The sequence below is a fragment of the Malaya genurostris genome, chromosome 2 (assembly GCF_030247185.1).
Source record: "Malaya genurostris strain Urasoe2022 chromosome 2, Malgen_1.1, whole genome shotgun sequence".
NCBI lineage: Eukaryota > Metazoa > Arthropoda > Insecta > Diptera > Culicidae > Malaya > Malaya genurostris.
In genome coordinates, this window is record NC_080571.1 from 346,623,930 (window position 1) to 346,641,537 (window position 17,608).

Here is a 17,608-nt window from a genome sequence, read left to right on the forward strand (position 1 = left end):
CAGTTTGTTCCGAAAAACCTTAACCCACCCAACTGCCCCTAATTCCGCCCTATTGAGGCAATCATGAAGAGGAGACTCAAGGCAAAGAGAAAGGTTGTCAAAGACATCAATCAGACGACGACCTGGTGGAATAAGATAGCTAAAACGATGGACGAAGAAGGTGTGCGCCTAATGAGCCGTGTTACAGGAAAAATTCGAGAATTCCTTCGAAACCGTGACGAATAATTTTTTTTTTTTTTTTGAAAGTATGAAGAAAACGCAACATTTGTTTAAAAAAGTTCTTGAATTAAATAAAAAATAACTGAAATACAGGCAATTGTTCTTGTTCCAATTCAATATGAAGCAAGCTTTAGTAAAGTACAAAAATGTTTTAGTAACTGAATTTAGGAAAAGAGAATCTCTTGCAATTGAGGCCTTTTACGACATGGAAGCAGGAATCCAGGGGATCTACTCTTGGCTACAATTTTACGCTAGTCCTGTCCGGAGAAAGATAATAGATACCATAAATCTCCCATTGGAGAGTTAATTCACAAACTCGGCAAATAATCGTTTATATAAATTCTGTTGGAAACGAACGAGACGAAGAGAATGAATATGTGCTCATTTATGTTTGCGATTGTTTTCAGGCCGTAGTAGCCGAATTTTGCAGCCGAATAATAAACGAAAACAAAAATGGAATTTCAATGCGGTTTTATGTTAATGTTTGCCAGTAACTCAATCGAGACAATTACGTGGTTGAATATTTTAATAGGCTTCGATCTGTAGCGGAACCGAAGGTCGCCGTTGAAGTGAATTTCATTGGAATTCAATTCAAATTCATATAATGGAAACTACTTGAACAGTAGTTTACTTTGCGCTCCGATCTGTGCAGTGACTTGTAATCAGAAACACTTGAAATATTCTGAAACCGTCTGAAAAATTACAGTAATTTTAAAATCTCAACTGTATAATCAGTTTACTAACTGAACAAATGCTATGTCGGTCGTTGTTCGTTGGATCGCATTTACCCCTTCAATTAGGTTTACTGTACACGGAAGACCTCTCAACACGAAAAAAAAAATAAAATATCAACTATTTTTGCGAATTCGGTATATCTAAACGGTGGATTTTATTGTTCAATTACGAGAATTTTGTATTTTACTGCATTTGAAAATAACATTTTTTTCTAAGCTAACTATTTCAAAGGAAAAACCTATAACGGGTGCGGCCCGTTTGGCATAAGGTCATTTGGCATAATACCGTTTGGCATAACGCTGTTTGGCATAATGGTTATTTGGCATAACAGTTATTTGGCATAATGCCATTTGGCATAATAATAATGGGATTCGCAATATTTTAATCTAATGAAAATTTTCGTATGTGTTTCGATCGTTTGATGTTGTGCAAGGGAAACTTCTACGAAATATGTGAAACCTTTTTACATAAGCAACTCACTTCAGGAATCAGGAATCAGAACAAATTGGCTCAAATGGCACGTTCCCCTTGATATTTGGAGATTTGTGCCTTGCCATCAATTTGTTTTTAGCATCATTTTCCCGATATATAAGAGGGAAGGATTGAAAGGAAATGGTAAGGGTTGGACTAGGAGGATGGGAAAAATTGACGACACAAAAACACATAAAAGCAGAAGTAAATTCTGCACCCCTAAGGGATGCCGAACAATCCGCTGAGAATCACATTTAGTGGAAGCAGAAGTAAATTCTGAACCTCTACGAGGTCCCGAACAGTCCGCTGTTAATAAAACCTCCAACCCCCGAGAGGATTTGAAGATCTTACAAAAGCGACACCATTCTGCACTCCCGGAAGAATGCAGAACGATTCGCAGTATGTACGAGCAGAAGTAAATTCGGCACCCCTAAAAGATGCCAAACAATCTGCTAAACCCTATTTAAGGTAAATACAGAAGGGATTCATTCACTCCAGGAAGAACGATGAACCCTTCTGACTATAGCTCCTTACCACATTGGGTAAGAAACGAGAGAATATCCTTCAATTTTAGCTCCGCATACACAGACTCAACCATGTATGGAGAACCAAAAACCCGGATACGTAGCTGCGTCAATGCGGGACAGTTACATATCAGATGATATGAAGTACCATAATCGCATTCACACAAATCACACGAATAATACTCAGCACGTTGAATAGTAGCCATGTGATAATTGAGTTTGCAATGTCCAGTCAGAGCTCTGACCAGAATACTTCAATGATACTTGGAGAAATGCAGTAGACACTTTGACATTTTCAGATTTAAATCTGGTAGAAACGCTTTTGTCTGAGCGCAAGTTTGCAAGCTGCGCCAGTAGCTGGCATGTTTGGATACAGCCCAAGAACGAATCTTGTGCTTTATCCAACTAGTTGAAAGTGGTAAAGCTGGTTCAGGACCAACGAAATCATTCGTTGCACCAGCTCTAGCCAACTCATCAGCCCATTCATTTCCAGTAATACCAGAATGGCCGGGTACCCATAAGAAGTAAACGGCATTTGAAATGCTGAGGTCTTCAATTTGAGTTCGACATGCGATCACTAGATTCGACCGTGAGTCATTCGAACTGAGTGCTTTTAAGGCTGCCTGACTGTCGGAAACAAAAATAAATACGTTTACCACAGATCCTCTGCTGAAGTGCCGATTGTACTCCACACAGAATTGCGTAGATTTCTGCTTGGAACACAGTACAGTATCTACCAAGTGAATGAGACTGCTCCAGCCACATTTCACGACAGTAGACACCAGCACCAGCACGACCATTCAACAGAGAACCGTCCGTAAAAAAAACTATGTGTTCATCAAGTTGTCGTTCCAGACAACCAGACAACCATTCCTCACGAAGAGGATAGCTCACATTGAATGTTTTGAAAGGAAAACTGCATGTGAGAGTTAGGTCACTAGGAGCGAGTAAATACTCATCCCACGTAACCATTTGATACCACAAGCGAGTGTGGCTGGTAGCATAATCTAATGGGTTACTGTTCCAAAGCCCTGTAACCTTAAGACGATATGCACAAGATAATGCTTCTTGTTTTAGGAACACATGTAGTGGTTTAATGCACAGTAGCGCCTCTAGAGCAGCAGTAGGAGTTGTCGTGAATGCTCCTGTCATCGCCATTAGGACCATCCTTTGGAGATGATTTAGCTTTGACTGAACTGTCGCGACTTCTCCTTTCTGCCACCATACAAGACATCCATATGCTAAAATTGGTCTAACAATAGTTGTGTAGATCCAATGAATATATCTGGGTTTGAGTCCCCATGATTTTCCAAAAGCTCGTCTACATTGGCCGAAAGCCATGCAAGCTCTTTTAATTCTGAAGTCAATGTGAGCAGACCAATTCAGTTTTGAGTCAAGAATAACCCCGACGTATTTAACTTGTTCGACCACAGTGACCTCTGAACCAAAGAACTGCAACGGACGAGCTCCTGTGATTATCCTACGATGAGTGAAAAGCACCATTGATGTTTTGCCCGGATTTACAGATAATCCAACCTGACAACACCATTGTTCAACAGATCGCAGGGCTTGCTGCATTATATCAAAGAGAGTGTTAATGCTTATACCGGTCATCAATATATGATAATCGTCGGCAAAACCATAAGTCGGAAATCCAAGGTTATTAAGTTTCCTTAACAAACCATCAGCGACAAGGTTCCATAAAAGTGGGGATAGTACACCACCTTGAGGACACCCACGGACACTCAGCTTTCTAATCTCTGCTTGCCGAAGCGATGAACAAAGAAGTCGATTGCTAAGCATTGCGTGTATCCAATTTGTGATACTTGAAGGTATGCCATGACCACGGGCTGCTTCCAGAATTGAATTGAAAGACACGTTATCAAAGGCACCTTCAATATCTAGGAAAACTCCCAAGCAAGATTGCTTTTGTGAGAAAGCTTTTTCAATGTTGTACACAACATCATGTAACAGGGTTGTAGTGGACTTTCCACGCTGGTAAGCATGTTGCATTCCATGTAGCGGATGCAGGCCCAAACTAACATTTCTGATATAGTGATCGACTATGCGTTCCACTGTTTTAAGAAGAAATGAGCTTAGACTGATAGGCCTGAAACTCTTCGCTTCCTCATAAGTGTCGCGACCGCCTTTGGGAATAAATTTGACAATTATTTCCTGCCAGGCTCTTGGAATATATCCTGTCGCAAGACTAAAAGTGAGTATTTTCTTCAAAACATGTTTGAAATGTTCATACCCTTTCTGCAGTAACACTGGGAAAACTCCATCCTTTCCAGGAGACTTGTACGGAGCAAAACTCTCAACTGCCCATTTGACCGATTCAATCGTCACAACGCTTCGAGCAAGGGCCCAAGAATCGTAACTACCTGAAAAAGTCTCGGGAAGAGCTGTCGGTGATGGATCCATACATCCTGGAAAGTGAGTGTTAAAAAGATAGTGAAGTACATCACCTTCATCAGACAAGTGTTCACCATCTGAAGTTCTTAAGAAACTGACATTAAAGTCCTTAGACTTCGAAAGTAACTTATTTAATCTGCTAGCCTCGTTGAGACTAGAGACATTTGTGCAGAGGCTTTTCCAACCACTTCGCTCAGACGATCGAAGAGCATTTTTGTAAGCCCTTCGAGCCAACACGAATGCCTCCGACCCATTTTTGCGACGGTGGTTCCAAGCTCTTCTGCATAGTTTCCTTAGTCTAGCAAGTTCAGCATTCCACCAAGGAGTTCCTCTAGTAGCTCGCACAATCCGAAGTGGACAAGCCTCTTCATATGCTGCAACTATGAGTGAGTTTGTCTCGTCGACAACATTTTCCAAATCAATTGGGGTTTCAATTGTTGGTTGGTACCCGTAAAATCTAGTCGCCAAGCCCTCTTCATAGAGGTCCCAGTTTGTAGATTTGGGATTACGATATGTGATAATATCAAATTTAACGTTTGAATGATCAAAGAATATGTACTTATGATCAGACAACGAAGGTTCGAGCTCATCGGAGACGAGCCAATTCACCAACTCATGCGCAATTCTATCAGAGCAGAGAGTTACGTCCAAAACCTCCTCTCTGCCAGATCTCGCAAAAGTTGGACGGTTTCCTACATTGACTATGTGCAGGTTTGTACTGCTCACAAATTCCATCATATCAGAGCCTCTCGAATTTATATCTGTGCTGCCCCAAATGATATGGTGAGCATTTATGTCACTGCCGATTACAAGCGGTAAATCACTTTTGCAGCAGTATGATACAACCTTTTTGAAGTCATCGCTTGGCGAAGGTTGGTTATGCGGCAAATATGCCGAACAATAGACATATTTCCTGTCTATGCCATCAGTAGTCATACCAACTGTGACAGCACAAATATCCCGAGTTGTGAGCTCCGATATGAGAGAGACATCGAGAGCACTATTTGCAAGTATGCATGCTCGAGGCATTTCACGTGGATTAGTCATTCCGGTCTTGTTAAAGGCAACAAAGACTGGGTTTAACAATTTTCCAACGTAGAAGTTTCCCTTTTGGAAATATGGTTCTTGAACCAAAGCTAAAGAAGCTTTACCTTCTTGCAGAAGTCTGGATAGATTCATAGTTGCTGTACGTTTATGCTGGAGATTGATTTGTGCTACTCTAACCATTATCAATTAAAGTAAGGAACACTCCACCTCCAGCACTTACCGTACAACAACTACAAGAAACCAAATATATTGGCTTATAATCGCCTATAGCGAACCATGTAAGGATTTTTTTAAATGTTTTAATCATTTAAATCCCACGAGTTGCGAAGAAAGAAGTCGTCCACTGTGTCAGAGCTTCGCTTAACACAGTAAGGGAAAATCCCAAGATATTCCGTTCACGACTGCATTGTTTAACCTCCTGCAGCCATTCAGCCATCGGCACGGAAATACACCTTGACTTAGGAGTTCCTATTTTTGTGGCCTTTTACGACATGGAACAGGAAACCAGTGGATCAATTCTTGGTAAAAAATAATTCCGCCGGATGCCACACGGCTTACCTGTTTGGTGGACTTATACCACCGGTACAGGTGGACCGTAGCGTTATTCTTAGCCAGTTGGGAAACCGCTACCGACACTACACGGCTATCTAGGTTGCTCAGAGACGGAAGTTGACATTGATGGTCAACTTCCATGGATGGCCGAGCAGCCGAATAATGGTTATTTGGCATAACAGTTATTTGGCATAATGCCATTTGGCATAATAATAATGGGATTCGCAATATTTTAATCTAATGGAAATTTTCGTATGTGTTTCGATCGTTTGATGTTGTGCAAGGGAAACTCCAACGAAATATGTGAAACCTTTTTACATAAGCAACTCACTTAGTGCCAGCACAATATTCTGTTCGTCATGGATGATTCAGGTCGAGACGGCCGAAGGCCGCGAGTGCGCCGGCGACCCGCCGTCGGAAGCGCCGGCCACTGCGGGGGGGCAGCGCCCCGCAGAAATCACCTCTGTCTAGTTGCGGGCGTTTGCCCGGATTACCCAAAGCTAGGAGCAATCCCTCAGTTAAGTCCGAACGAGCGGCAGCGAGGTCGGACACCAGGTCATTAAAAACGATGCGGCGTAGCCGCATTAGACCTTTCAAAATTGCACTAAATTAGAACAATTTCTATTAAGCAGCATGTTCATCTGTTATGCCAAATGACTGTTATGCCAAATAACCATTATGCCAAATAACCATTATGCCGAACGGTATTATGCCAAACGACTTTATGCCAAACGTGGTAGCCCCCCTATAACAAAATGTAGAACCCAAGAAAAAATTATAGCAAGTCAACAAGGTAAATTTGTGAACGGTGGTCTCTCCGTGTAAAAATTTTTCCCTGACCATTCTCGACCTATAATTTCAGTTTGACCAGTTATGGCCTCGGAACGAATTTGCGCATCAATCGAACCACATTTTTAAACTATCGGGCCAGTGATTCGGATGTCATTCGCTTCGGATTCCAGCATGTTGATTGAAAACTGTCCCATCATCAGCGTGAACATTCGGGTTTGGCTCTTCTGGGGTTACCTCCGGCAGACCAAATGGTTCAGTTATGTGCTCGGTTGTATTCCGGTTGCGGTTCTAAACTTGTTTCAGTTCATGAATTTATTCCACATGATTTTATTCGGCACCGGCGACATTAGCAAGATCATAATCGACGGTTACTTTACGGTGTTGTATTTCAATTTGGTGCTCCGTACCTCGTTCCTAGTGACAAATCGGCAAAAGTTTGAACTTTTCTTCGAGGGAATATCCGCTGAGTACGAGCGACTGGAGGTAGGAAATAATGTTTGAACTAGTTTGTTATAACCGGAGATAAATTGCAGAAGCAGAACGATATCCGGTGTCTTCTGGATCAGTCAACCCGTCGGGCCCGGATTCTGTCGAAGTCAAACCTTTGGCTCGGTGCGTTCATCAGCGCCTGCTTTGTGACCTATCCTCTGTTCTCGGCGGAACACGTGCTCCCGTACGGAGTGTTTGTACCGGGCGTTGATGTGCACGCGACACCAATTTACGAAATTGTGTTTATCTTGCAAATATATCTCACCTTTCCGGCCTGCTGCATGTACATCCCGTTCACCAGCTTCTACTGCACGTGTTCGCAGTTCGGATTAGTGCGGATTGCAGCCCTGAAACAGTCTCTGCAGAAACTCCACCAGCACAACTGGTCCGAGCAGGCGTTGTTTACCAAACTGAAACAGTGCCTGGAATATCACAAAGAAATTATCAAGTGAGTGAGCTCAAGTAACGGATTTATAATGATTCATTTTCAGATATGTTAACGACCTCAACGAATTGGTGACCTATATTTTTCTGTTGGAGCTACTTTCTTTCGGTATGATGCTGTGTGCGCTTCTATTTCTCCTGGGTATCGTAAGTATTGTAATCGGTTTACCCGGAGGAGGGGAAAACACACTTGGCTAAGACTCGCATAATTCTGCGGAAAGCCAAAGCACACAGAGCCCATTATTTTCCTCCGTTTGACATGTGCAATCTGTTTTCCTTTCACCGCCTGCTGCTCCTGCTGCGGATGTCGTTACGATGGTGACCCGTCGAACAAATGGCCTGCTACGACTTATCATCATCATACCAAAACCAGAGTAATCAACTGGCTCAGATGGCAATGATTGGTTCGTACATCTTCATGATACTGTCACAAATGTATGCCCTCTATTGGCACTCAAATGAAATCCGGGTAGGTGTTAATCACATCCGGAGCGGCTTTATTTCTCGGTTGACCCTTTTTTGCAGAGCCTGGAAATCGGTGATTCGCTCTACTACAACAGCGCCTGGCTCGATTTTAGTGTTCCTGTCAAAAAGATGATCATTTTGATGATTGCCCGAGCACAGCGCCCATTAGCGGTAATTATTGGCGCTTCCATTTGTGCAAATTGGTGCCATCGCCGGTATCGTTCTCACAAATCTGTTTCCCACCCGTGTATTTCACAGATCAAGATTGGAAATGTCTATCCGATGACGCTGGAAATGTTTCAAGCTTTGGTCAATGTTTCATATTCGTACTACACGCTACTTCGGCGGGTCTATAATTGAGAACGGGGTCCTGCGAATGGTAAACCATGGTGGTCACGATTCAAATGAGCATTCATTTTAGCAGTAAAATAGCCTTTAATAAGCACAGTGCATTTTGCTGGCACTTTAATCTGCGCTAGTCAGCTTGACGATTGTAAATCGATCGGTAGCAAAAAAGTAACTGAATAGTCATTCTTGATTCGAATAAAATAGGCTTTTCGCAAAACTTTTTTTTTGGTCTTTAAAAGAGGCTTCTTTTTTTCAGTTTCACCAGCACCGAAGAACTTTCTAACTTCGAGGATTGCGGTTAAAGCGTATTTAGCTGACATTTTCCCCAAGCCAGGTATAAACGAACAGTGAACAGTGGCTGCTGCTGGGCTGAAAACTTCCACCAATGTCGTCTTCCAAGAATTGTTATGAATTGCTGATTGTTGTTTTCTGTCTGAGGGAAAATATTTTCCACATACTTCGACCTCCGACAGTGGATCATGAACCGAGTTGTGTTTTTATTTATCACTCTGGATGTTGTTCGCCGTACCATCCATCCGGGGAAGATAAAACGACTTGAACACAGCTTTGTTCTCTGTCTCTTTCTCTCTCTCTCTCTCTCTCTCGAAGGATTTTACTTAAATCTTTTTCCGCTCATAGTTGACGATGGCATTGTCACTTATTTTATGGTGATAATATTCTTACACCTCGTGGCTGTGGTCCGCGAGTGTAAAATAAAATGTTGGTTTTAAGCTTCTTTCGGTTTTGGCTTTTTTAAACTTTTTGAACGAAAAAAAATACTGACAAGATAAAACCACAGTCTGTGCTGACAGTAGGGGCATTTTGGTTGATGATACAAATAAGCATAAACGTAGTACATCCAGAAAGACGATTTCTTTGTAGCTACTGGAAATGTCCGTGATTGACCAAATGCATTGACTTTTCACCGATGTTGGTTACTGTTAAAAGTTGAAGTAATATTAATTTACTACTTGTTGCTATTGGTAGCTGGAAAATTCTCTGCAATCACCTTAAAAACTGATATCAGTGGGGTGCAATTTTTTTCTAGATTTTTTCTATTTATCTGTAGCATCTTTTGTAGATCCTAGTACAGATTTCAATTGGTTTTTTATTCCGCCTAGTGGTGTAATGATGCCTTTCTCATATTATATATATTTTCAAAAACATCACTAGAAGATCCTGTCAAGATTTTTTTTCAAACTTGAATAAAATCAAAAACTTTGTTTGGTATAAACTACCATCACCTTTTCAATTTGTAAACAGTTATGTCAACTTATAGATTCAAATATGGCAACCCTGTACGCTATACAAAATTGAACAAAGCACTCTGTGTGCTAAGCAGGGCGCGTGTTCTTCTTCTTCTTCTTCCGTACCAGCACGTACCGATTTTGCATCGTCATTTTGTATGCTAGTTTGAAAGTTTTGATGCTCTTTGTAGTGCAGTAAAATTTCATTAAATTCAATTGAAACCAAATGTGAAACACACTGACGATATCTCTACTGTAGTAAACTTCATACTCTGACACACACGACGTTCACTGACGATTCTTTTCAAATCAAAGCTCAGTTTAACCACCGTCAATTAATCTCTTGAAGTAACAAAATATCTTTTGCAATGGTGTGAGAGATTACAGAATACACAAAAAAATAGTAGTCTCCTCCTTCAGTTGTCATTTGTTATACTTTACTCAATTTATAATTCTATTCATTCGAACTTGCTTACTAGCAGGAGCGAAGACAATGAAGGATCTGTACTACTTGGCACTTGAAACTGAACAATCAAAACTTCAAATGACTAGGTACGATTATTCAACTGACGATGAATACCGGGAGCTTCACTTGAAAATGGCAGCAAAAGTCATATGAACGATCTATTAATTTTAGTTGGTTTGACGTAAAGCCACCATAACTAAGTTCAGTTTTTGCAATGACTGAGCGGAAACATATATTGGAGAAGCCAAATGAATGAAAAACTAACAGGAAAGATGATTTATTGGAAAAAGATACGCTCAGAGACAGGACTCGAACCTGCGTTCTTATACATTCCGTGCATACGCGCTTCCATTTCGCCACTCTGAATCTTGTTTTAGTCACTCTAAAACACCAGTCAGACAGGGTAGAACGTACATCGAACATGGTCTACATTCTGGCTATCACATCCAAACATTTTCTTTGTCCATCAAACACTAGTCTTCTCGCTCGTCTTCTCGGTTTAACCTTTGCTAAAGAATCGAAGTGAGTTGATTAGACGTATTTATCACTAGATTTTCTAAAATTGCACATATTTTCCAAAGTGCACCATCGCTTGTAAAAAAAAATATTCATGGAATTGAAAATTTTTACCAATCGTACTGTAATACTGGAACCGGAAGTCGGATCTGAATCATTTCTAGGTGACTTTTTCAAGAGTTTTAAGACCTTTTATTTGCATCTTAGTTTGTAAAAATCGGTTAAGAAGTTTCCGAGGAAATTGTGTCTGCATTTTCTCATATATTTGCACATTTTGCTTTGTAATTCCGGAACCCGGAAGTCGAATAAAGATAAAATTCAATAGCGATCGATGGGACCATGAGACCTTTCGTTTGAATCTAAGTTGGTGAAAATCGATCACGCCATTACATTTGCTCAATTCGTCGAGCTGAGTCAAATGGTATATGACATTCGGCCCTCCGGGCCTTGGTTGAAAAGTCGGTTTTCACAGCGATTGCATAACCTTTCTATATGAGAAAGGCAAAAAGTGTTACAATGGTTTCTTATCTGCCATTCATTATTTCTTCGATTTATTTTTAAATTTTTTGTCTTGTTTCCTGGACATAGTTAGATCGATTTTTTGGCAGTTTTCGTTGCAAAAGCGCATCATTTGTCTTAAAGTTTTTTTTGCGAGAATATTTGACGATTCCTGAGATGACGACTAGGAGCAATTTTAGTCGTGATAGCAATGATTCAGATTGTACTCGTTGAGAAATAATGTCGTTGATAAAATAAAGCATTATAGATTTGCGGCATTCTTCGAGTATTTGTAAGTTTATTAGCATACAACGCGCTTTATATGATGCAAGAGGAAATGTATTCCAGTTTATTCTACGAAGCGCATACAGTAGAAATTGTTTTTAGACAGATTCGATCCGTTCTTCGTGTGCGGAGGTAAATTGGGTTCATACAAAGCTGTAATACTCCAAAGGTGGCCTGACATAAGCTGTATATAATAATTTTATTGTGCAATGGTCCTGAAAATTATGACTGAAACGTTTAATTAAATCTAACATACTATTTGCTATATTGACATTATAATGCTCTACGAAAGTAAGTTTTGAGTCAAACATTACACCTAGGTCTGCCAATAGAAGAAGACATGATTTTTCTACTAAACGATATTGAACCACAAACCAGACATGACAGTCACGATCTTTTTTTTGGCGCACATCTACGGTCCTCCGTGAAACTGGCACCAGTGGTGATGAATTGGTTGCACTGCTGAGTTCCCATCATACATTCCTAATGCAAATGTCAAACCGTGAGAACCCTTTCGATTCGGTAGCTCATTTGTATATATTGAGATTTTATGGCACACTTTGGTTGAAATGATAACAATGCAATTAATCTCGCGCTCCACCAAGCGGTGAGTGCGGTCATTTCAGAAGGTACCGGGAACGAACCACATTTTTTAAAAATATTTATATGCACGTACATGTCTTTATTATTTATCTTTGATTGAACTGCATTTGTTAACGTTTAGTTGGAGTAGGCTATTGAATAAGTTAATTTCATGTTGGAATAAGGAGTGTATCGAAAATAAGCTATCCACATACATTTGTGTTGTACGCATGTATTTGTGATGGTTTTTCATGCTGAAATCACAGCATGCTGTGCGTTTGGCTGTCAGCTTTCGTTTGTTTACTTGTTTGTGCGGTTGATATTCTGCGTTTTCAAATCGTCGCGTATTGAAATGGAGGCGAAAATTAAAGTTCTGGACACATGGCTAAGTGAGAAGGGTATTACTATGCGAAAATTGGCGAAGCGGTTTGGAATTCATCATGCCAGTGTGAAAACCATCATTAATTAGTTTGGAGAACACTATTCTTTGGATGAGCTACCAGGAAGAGGCAGAAAACCCGCTTTTTCCTACCCGAAACTAGTCCAGAAAGTGGTATCTCTAGTTTTGAAGAAAAAATCAATGCCAATACGTGATTTGGCCAAAAAAGCAGGAACGAGTGTTGATGATCCGGAATGATCCAGCGTATCAAGAGGCGAAGTCACCTGAAGACCTATAAGGAGCAGAAATTCTCGAAACAAAGTGTAGAACAGAATAAGCGAGCAAAAACAAGGGCCCGGAAATTGCATTCGCGTCTTTTGCAGTGTCCGGATGCATGCGTTTTGATGGACGATGAGACTTATATAAAAAGAGGACTCAAAACCCCTTCCAGGTCCACAATACTTTACTGTCGTCGTTGGGGAGGATGTGAGCGATGCGGACAGGTCGATTCAAGTAGAGAAATTCGGTCGAAAGGTACTGGTATGGCAAGCAATATGTTCCTGTGGTTTGAAGTCAACCATTTTTAACACTACCGGAACTATAAATGCACAAATCTATCGATCTGAGGGTTTCCCGAAGAGATTGCTGCTTTTATATAAGAAGCATAGTACATCTCCACTGTTTTGGGCGGATTGAGCGCTCGCTCACTATGCCAAAACCACTCTCAATTGGCTTGTGGAAAGGGGTATAAATTTCGTTGAGAAAAATATCAATCCACCAAATTGTCCTTAGCTTCGACCCATCGAACGTTACTGGGTAATCGTGAAGAGGGTCTTCAAGAAGACTGGTAAGGCAGCTGGGAACATGCAGGAGTTCAAAAAAATTTGGGCTCAAGCGTCCAAAAAATGCGATGCAACACTTGTCCGGAACTTGATGAAGAGCGTTCGATCAAAACTTCGAAAATTCGTGAAGGAATAAGTTAAACTTTATTCGGATTTCATTATACTCAAGTTTAATCTCGTACAATAGCGGATCAATTTTTAGTTTGAATAAAATATCATTTTTTATCATAATTTTAAAGAAAAATTTGTTTTGACTATGAGAAAGCTTTGTTCAAAGTGAGTGAAGCGTTTGCTAATTGTTGACCAGAAACGAGAATGTGTTGATGATTTTTTTCGATATGAGACCATGGATGAAACATGAATTCATCACTTATCTCCGGAATCAAAACGATCATCATCTGAGTGGACACCAACGGGTGAACCTAGTCCAAAGTGCCCGAAAACACAACAATCGGTTGGAAAGGTTATGGCTTCGATATTTTTGGAATGCGCGTGATGTAATATTTATCTACTATACTTCCTCATGGAAATATTATTAACAGTGAATATTATATAGCGTTATTGAAGCGTTTGAAGGCTAAACGACCGCATATGGCAAAGAAATTTTGTTTCAGCAAGACAATGCGCCGTGTCACAAATCAATCAAAACAATGCTCTTGATGGAGATTACGTTGATGAATGAAGTTAATTTTAACTCAAAAATCGTGTTCTTTTTGTTTGGCCCGGGACTTTTCAGCCCATGTGTTATATTCGGAAGTGTGAAAGAAGCATGTCAGTTTTATTCGTATTCAAGTCCTCCAGTTTTGCCTGTGACATTACCCACCACATCTTTTTTTTGAGCCGTTTTGTCGTGAATACGACTTACTTTACTATGGGGTGCCTTTTCAAAATTTACCCTCTGAGAGAGTGATAAGTTTTTGATCGTGAATATCTCTTGTTGTATCTAACGAATCAAGATAATTTTTGCTACATGCCATCGGGAATATGATCACAATTTTATGATAAAATTTTCAGTTGTGTGACATAATCTCAAATAATTCAAAATTAAACTTTTCTGAAATGTTTGGTATAAAACGAGTATCAAAGAGGATAATTCATAAGGCGCGTTTGCCTTTCTCGTATTTTTAAAGCTCATAGCTCAGTGATCTGTGAAGGGATTTCTATAATCTAACTACCAATAGAATCGAAATTTTTCAACTTAAACGCGTATAGCAAAAGCATTGAAGTATTTCAATAGTACACTATTGAAAAGCCTGTCTTATTTGACCCATGTCAACACCAGCCAATCAGAACGCGTTTTCAGGAAGAGAACAAAATATCTGCTGCTGTACAACAAATCGTTCGAGAAAAATTTTCCGAAAAGTGGTGAATATCGTAGTGAGTTCCTCAATTTGGTTTTTCTGAATGCTAGAAACGAATCTTAACAGCATACAGATTTTTTTTTTCAATAAATTATGCGAATCCGAAATGAAATAATCGACATTAAAATTCTGTATGCGGTTATTTTTATAGCCGTTAGGACCGCCCATTAGTAAAAAACCTACAAACGAAATCACGTAAAAATAAGCCTCCTAGCAAAAATTGAGTCAACCACTGCGAGCAGATGTATTTTGTGTTGTTTGCAAAGCTAGTTTCGCTACCGAGAGCGATTACGTCACAGCTGCCAGTCATTTTCATTGGTGAAAAAACAACGGTGGATAGCATCACACAAAATCAGCCGTTCTAATGGCTCTAAAAGTTTTTTAAAGAACTGTTAGGAATTGTTTTTCTTAGGTCTAAGGTAAATATCCTTAGTTTAGTGCAAATCAAAAATAGTTTGGTTAGATTTGTGCACTTTTCGCTGTATGAAATTCACAGTAATCGAGATCAAGTGAAGCTTACTTTGTTTTTGCTAAAAATGTGAAAAAGGGAAATGCTTGCATAATTCATACAATTGATATTCGGAGGTGTTAAGGAACATGTCAGTTGTTTTCGTATTAACGACATCCAGTTATGTCTCTGACATTACCCACCCGCCTTTTTTTCTTCGGGGTCGATTCGATTCGCACTACACTATCCGTTATTGTAATTACGACAGTCCTGACAAGACCTGACAAATACAATGTGAAGCAAACAAAACTGCCTACGTTTCGGATTGAATGTTTTGAGTTGTTGAGATTGTTGAGATCACTCTGGAAAAAAGTATTGTAAATGTAACTAAATCTGGGTTTCACGTAACGATTTATTTTGTTGAAATAGTGACAGAAAAAAATTGGTTTTGTATAGCAAGTATTGTTGCTTGAAACAACAAAATTAGGTATTTGATTTTGCTCAATGGATTAGTTTGTTTCTATAAATATTTGGATAATACCAACAAATATTTTACTTGTGCGTTCCTGTCAATTTCTTCACAAACAATTTCATAGTAAATTCAACTTGCAAAATCAGTTTAAAATGAACTAATTTTTGATAAAGGTAATATTTATAGTGTTTTGAATTTATAAACTTGGCAGTTGAAATAAATGAGAAGATATCAACTTGAAATGATTAGTATGTCAACTCACGCTTTTGTTTGTGAAAATTATTCATTTTATTTTGTTTTTACGAGTAAAATGATTTCTTTAGAAATAATTTGAAGCCTTGTTTTTGGTACATTTTTCATCATTTTATATATTTGTAAGGAATTCCAATTACATTTATATTCCATACATTTATAAAACGTGTTATTGCAGTTTCTAATACTATTAACTATCAATACTTACGCTTGGATTGATGAAAAGCCCGACGAAAACTATATAAGCAGAAAAAAATTTTACTTTTGAAGCGCGTAAAAAACTTTTCTGTTCATTCACGATTGAAAAAACAGCTCTGGTTTATAAGAAATACGACTGATACGGTTCTTTTGAACAATGAACTTTGTTGTATCATTACACAAAAAAGAATTGAATCAGCATGGATATTGCCAATAAAATCAACTCTGCTTTTGTTGATACGCAATATATTGATGAATTATTTCAACAAAAAAATCAGCTGAAACAATTTTTTTTTTTCGTTTGGCAAGACCAAAATATTTATTCACATTGAACAGAGACCTTTGTTGATATTGAAGGGAGAAAATGGTTTAAAACAATCATATTCTAGCTTGAAATTAACATCAGATTTAACAATCTACTAATCGATTTGTTATTTCAAACAAGCACCATTTCTCTGCGTGCAGTTGCAATTGGTTGCAAACCAGTTCACAGAGTAAAAAAATAACAACTGGTTACTATGGCACCGCAATGGTAGAATGAATAAATTGTATCGTTGTACGACATAGGCTTGCTATGATCTTAATCTAAACTGCTTACTATAATTCAGTTTCGAAAGCTCAACATTTAAATATTATGATGCAATGTTATTGAGTTGCAGAGTATATTTAACTGAACTGTATTTTTTTTCATTCAAACGCTGAGCTAAAACACATTATTAAGAAAAATTACCTTGTTTATTGAAAACAGAAGAACCATTGAAGCATGATGGAAATAATTCACTACAAGCTTTTACAGTTTCGGGTACGAAATGGGCAGGCTTAAAATTTCAGATAGCAAAAGCAGCCAACACACATGAGCCAATAAATCAATAATCTGGGATGTGGAGAGATAATGCAAACTGAAAATAATTGGTTATGTCCAGTTGGAAAACGGAACGGGCACTGGGTATGTACAGTTATATTTATGTTTATATTAATTCTTTCACTCATGTTCGTGATTGTTTGAATTTTGCAACCAGACAATAAAATAAAGAAAGGCAAAAACAACAGGAAAACAACCAGTTGATTTTCGATTCAAATTGTTTCATTTTGTTAATGTTTGTTAGTGACTCGAACGAGTTAATTACGAGGCTGGATATTTTGGTACACTTCAATTTGTGGCTGACCAAAAGGTTCTCGTAGTCAAATTCATTTTCAGTTGGATATTATGGGAACCAATGGAATGGTATTCGTTTAGTTTACTTTACTGTTTCGACCAGTGCCGCTATTGGAAACCGAAAACACACACAAAATATTCCGAAATCGATTGAAAAATTACAGTAATTTCAAACCTCAACTGTACAATCAGCTTATTGACCGAGCAGGCAGCTGTGTGAGCCATTGCACGTGCCACGGAACAAAACACGGTTCCGCGCTGGATCGCGTTTACCCCATCAATTAACTTTATTACAATAATTTGTGTTTGACCGCTTTGCCTATGGAAGGAATTTTCGCATCGGTGTCGAACCACATTTAAAACTATCTGGCCAGTGATCCGGATAGTCATTTCCTTCGCTTCGTC

General features: G+C 39.1%; 1 protein-coding gene across 1 annotated transcript; it reads left to right on the forward strand.

Moving 5' to 3' along the window:
* The first annotated feature begins 6,926 nt into the window (after nucleotides 1-6,926).
* LOC131428067 (odorant receptor Or2-like) lies at nucleotides 6,927-8,513 on the forward strand. The gene is made up of 6 exons (XM_058591717.1): nucleotides 6,927-7,238; nucleotides 7,289-7,692; nucleotides 7,736-7,835; nucleotides 8,062-8,157; nucleotides 8,214-8,324; nucleotides 8,412-8,513. Exons 1-6 carry the CDS (start codon nucleotides 6,927-6,929, stop codon nucleotides 8,511-8,513), a joined length of 1,125 nt encoding a protein of 374 aa, XP_058447700.1.
* The last annotated feature ends 9,095 nt before the right edge of the window (nucleotides 8,514-17,608 follow it).

Excerpts from the sequence above, each read along its gene's own strand:
- LOC131428067 (XM_058591717.1), top strand. The coding sequence starts at position 6,927 with ATGTTGATTGAAAACTGTCCCATCATCAGCGTGAACATTCGGGTTTGG. Across the intron at positions 7,693-7,735 it reads TATCACAAAGAAATTATCAA|ATATGTTAACGACCTCAACG; the intron begins GTGAGTGAGCTC and ends ATTCATTTTCAG. Across the intron at positions 8,158-8,213 it reads GGCACTCAAATGAAATCCGG|AGCCTGGAAATCGGTGATTC; the intron begins GTAGGTGTTAAT and ends CCTTTTTTGCAG.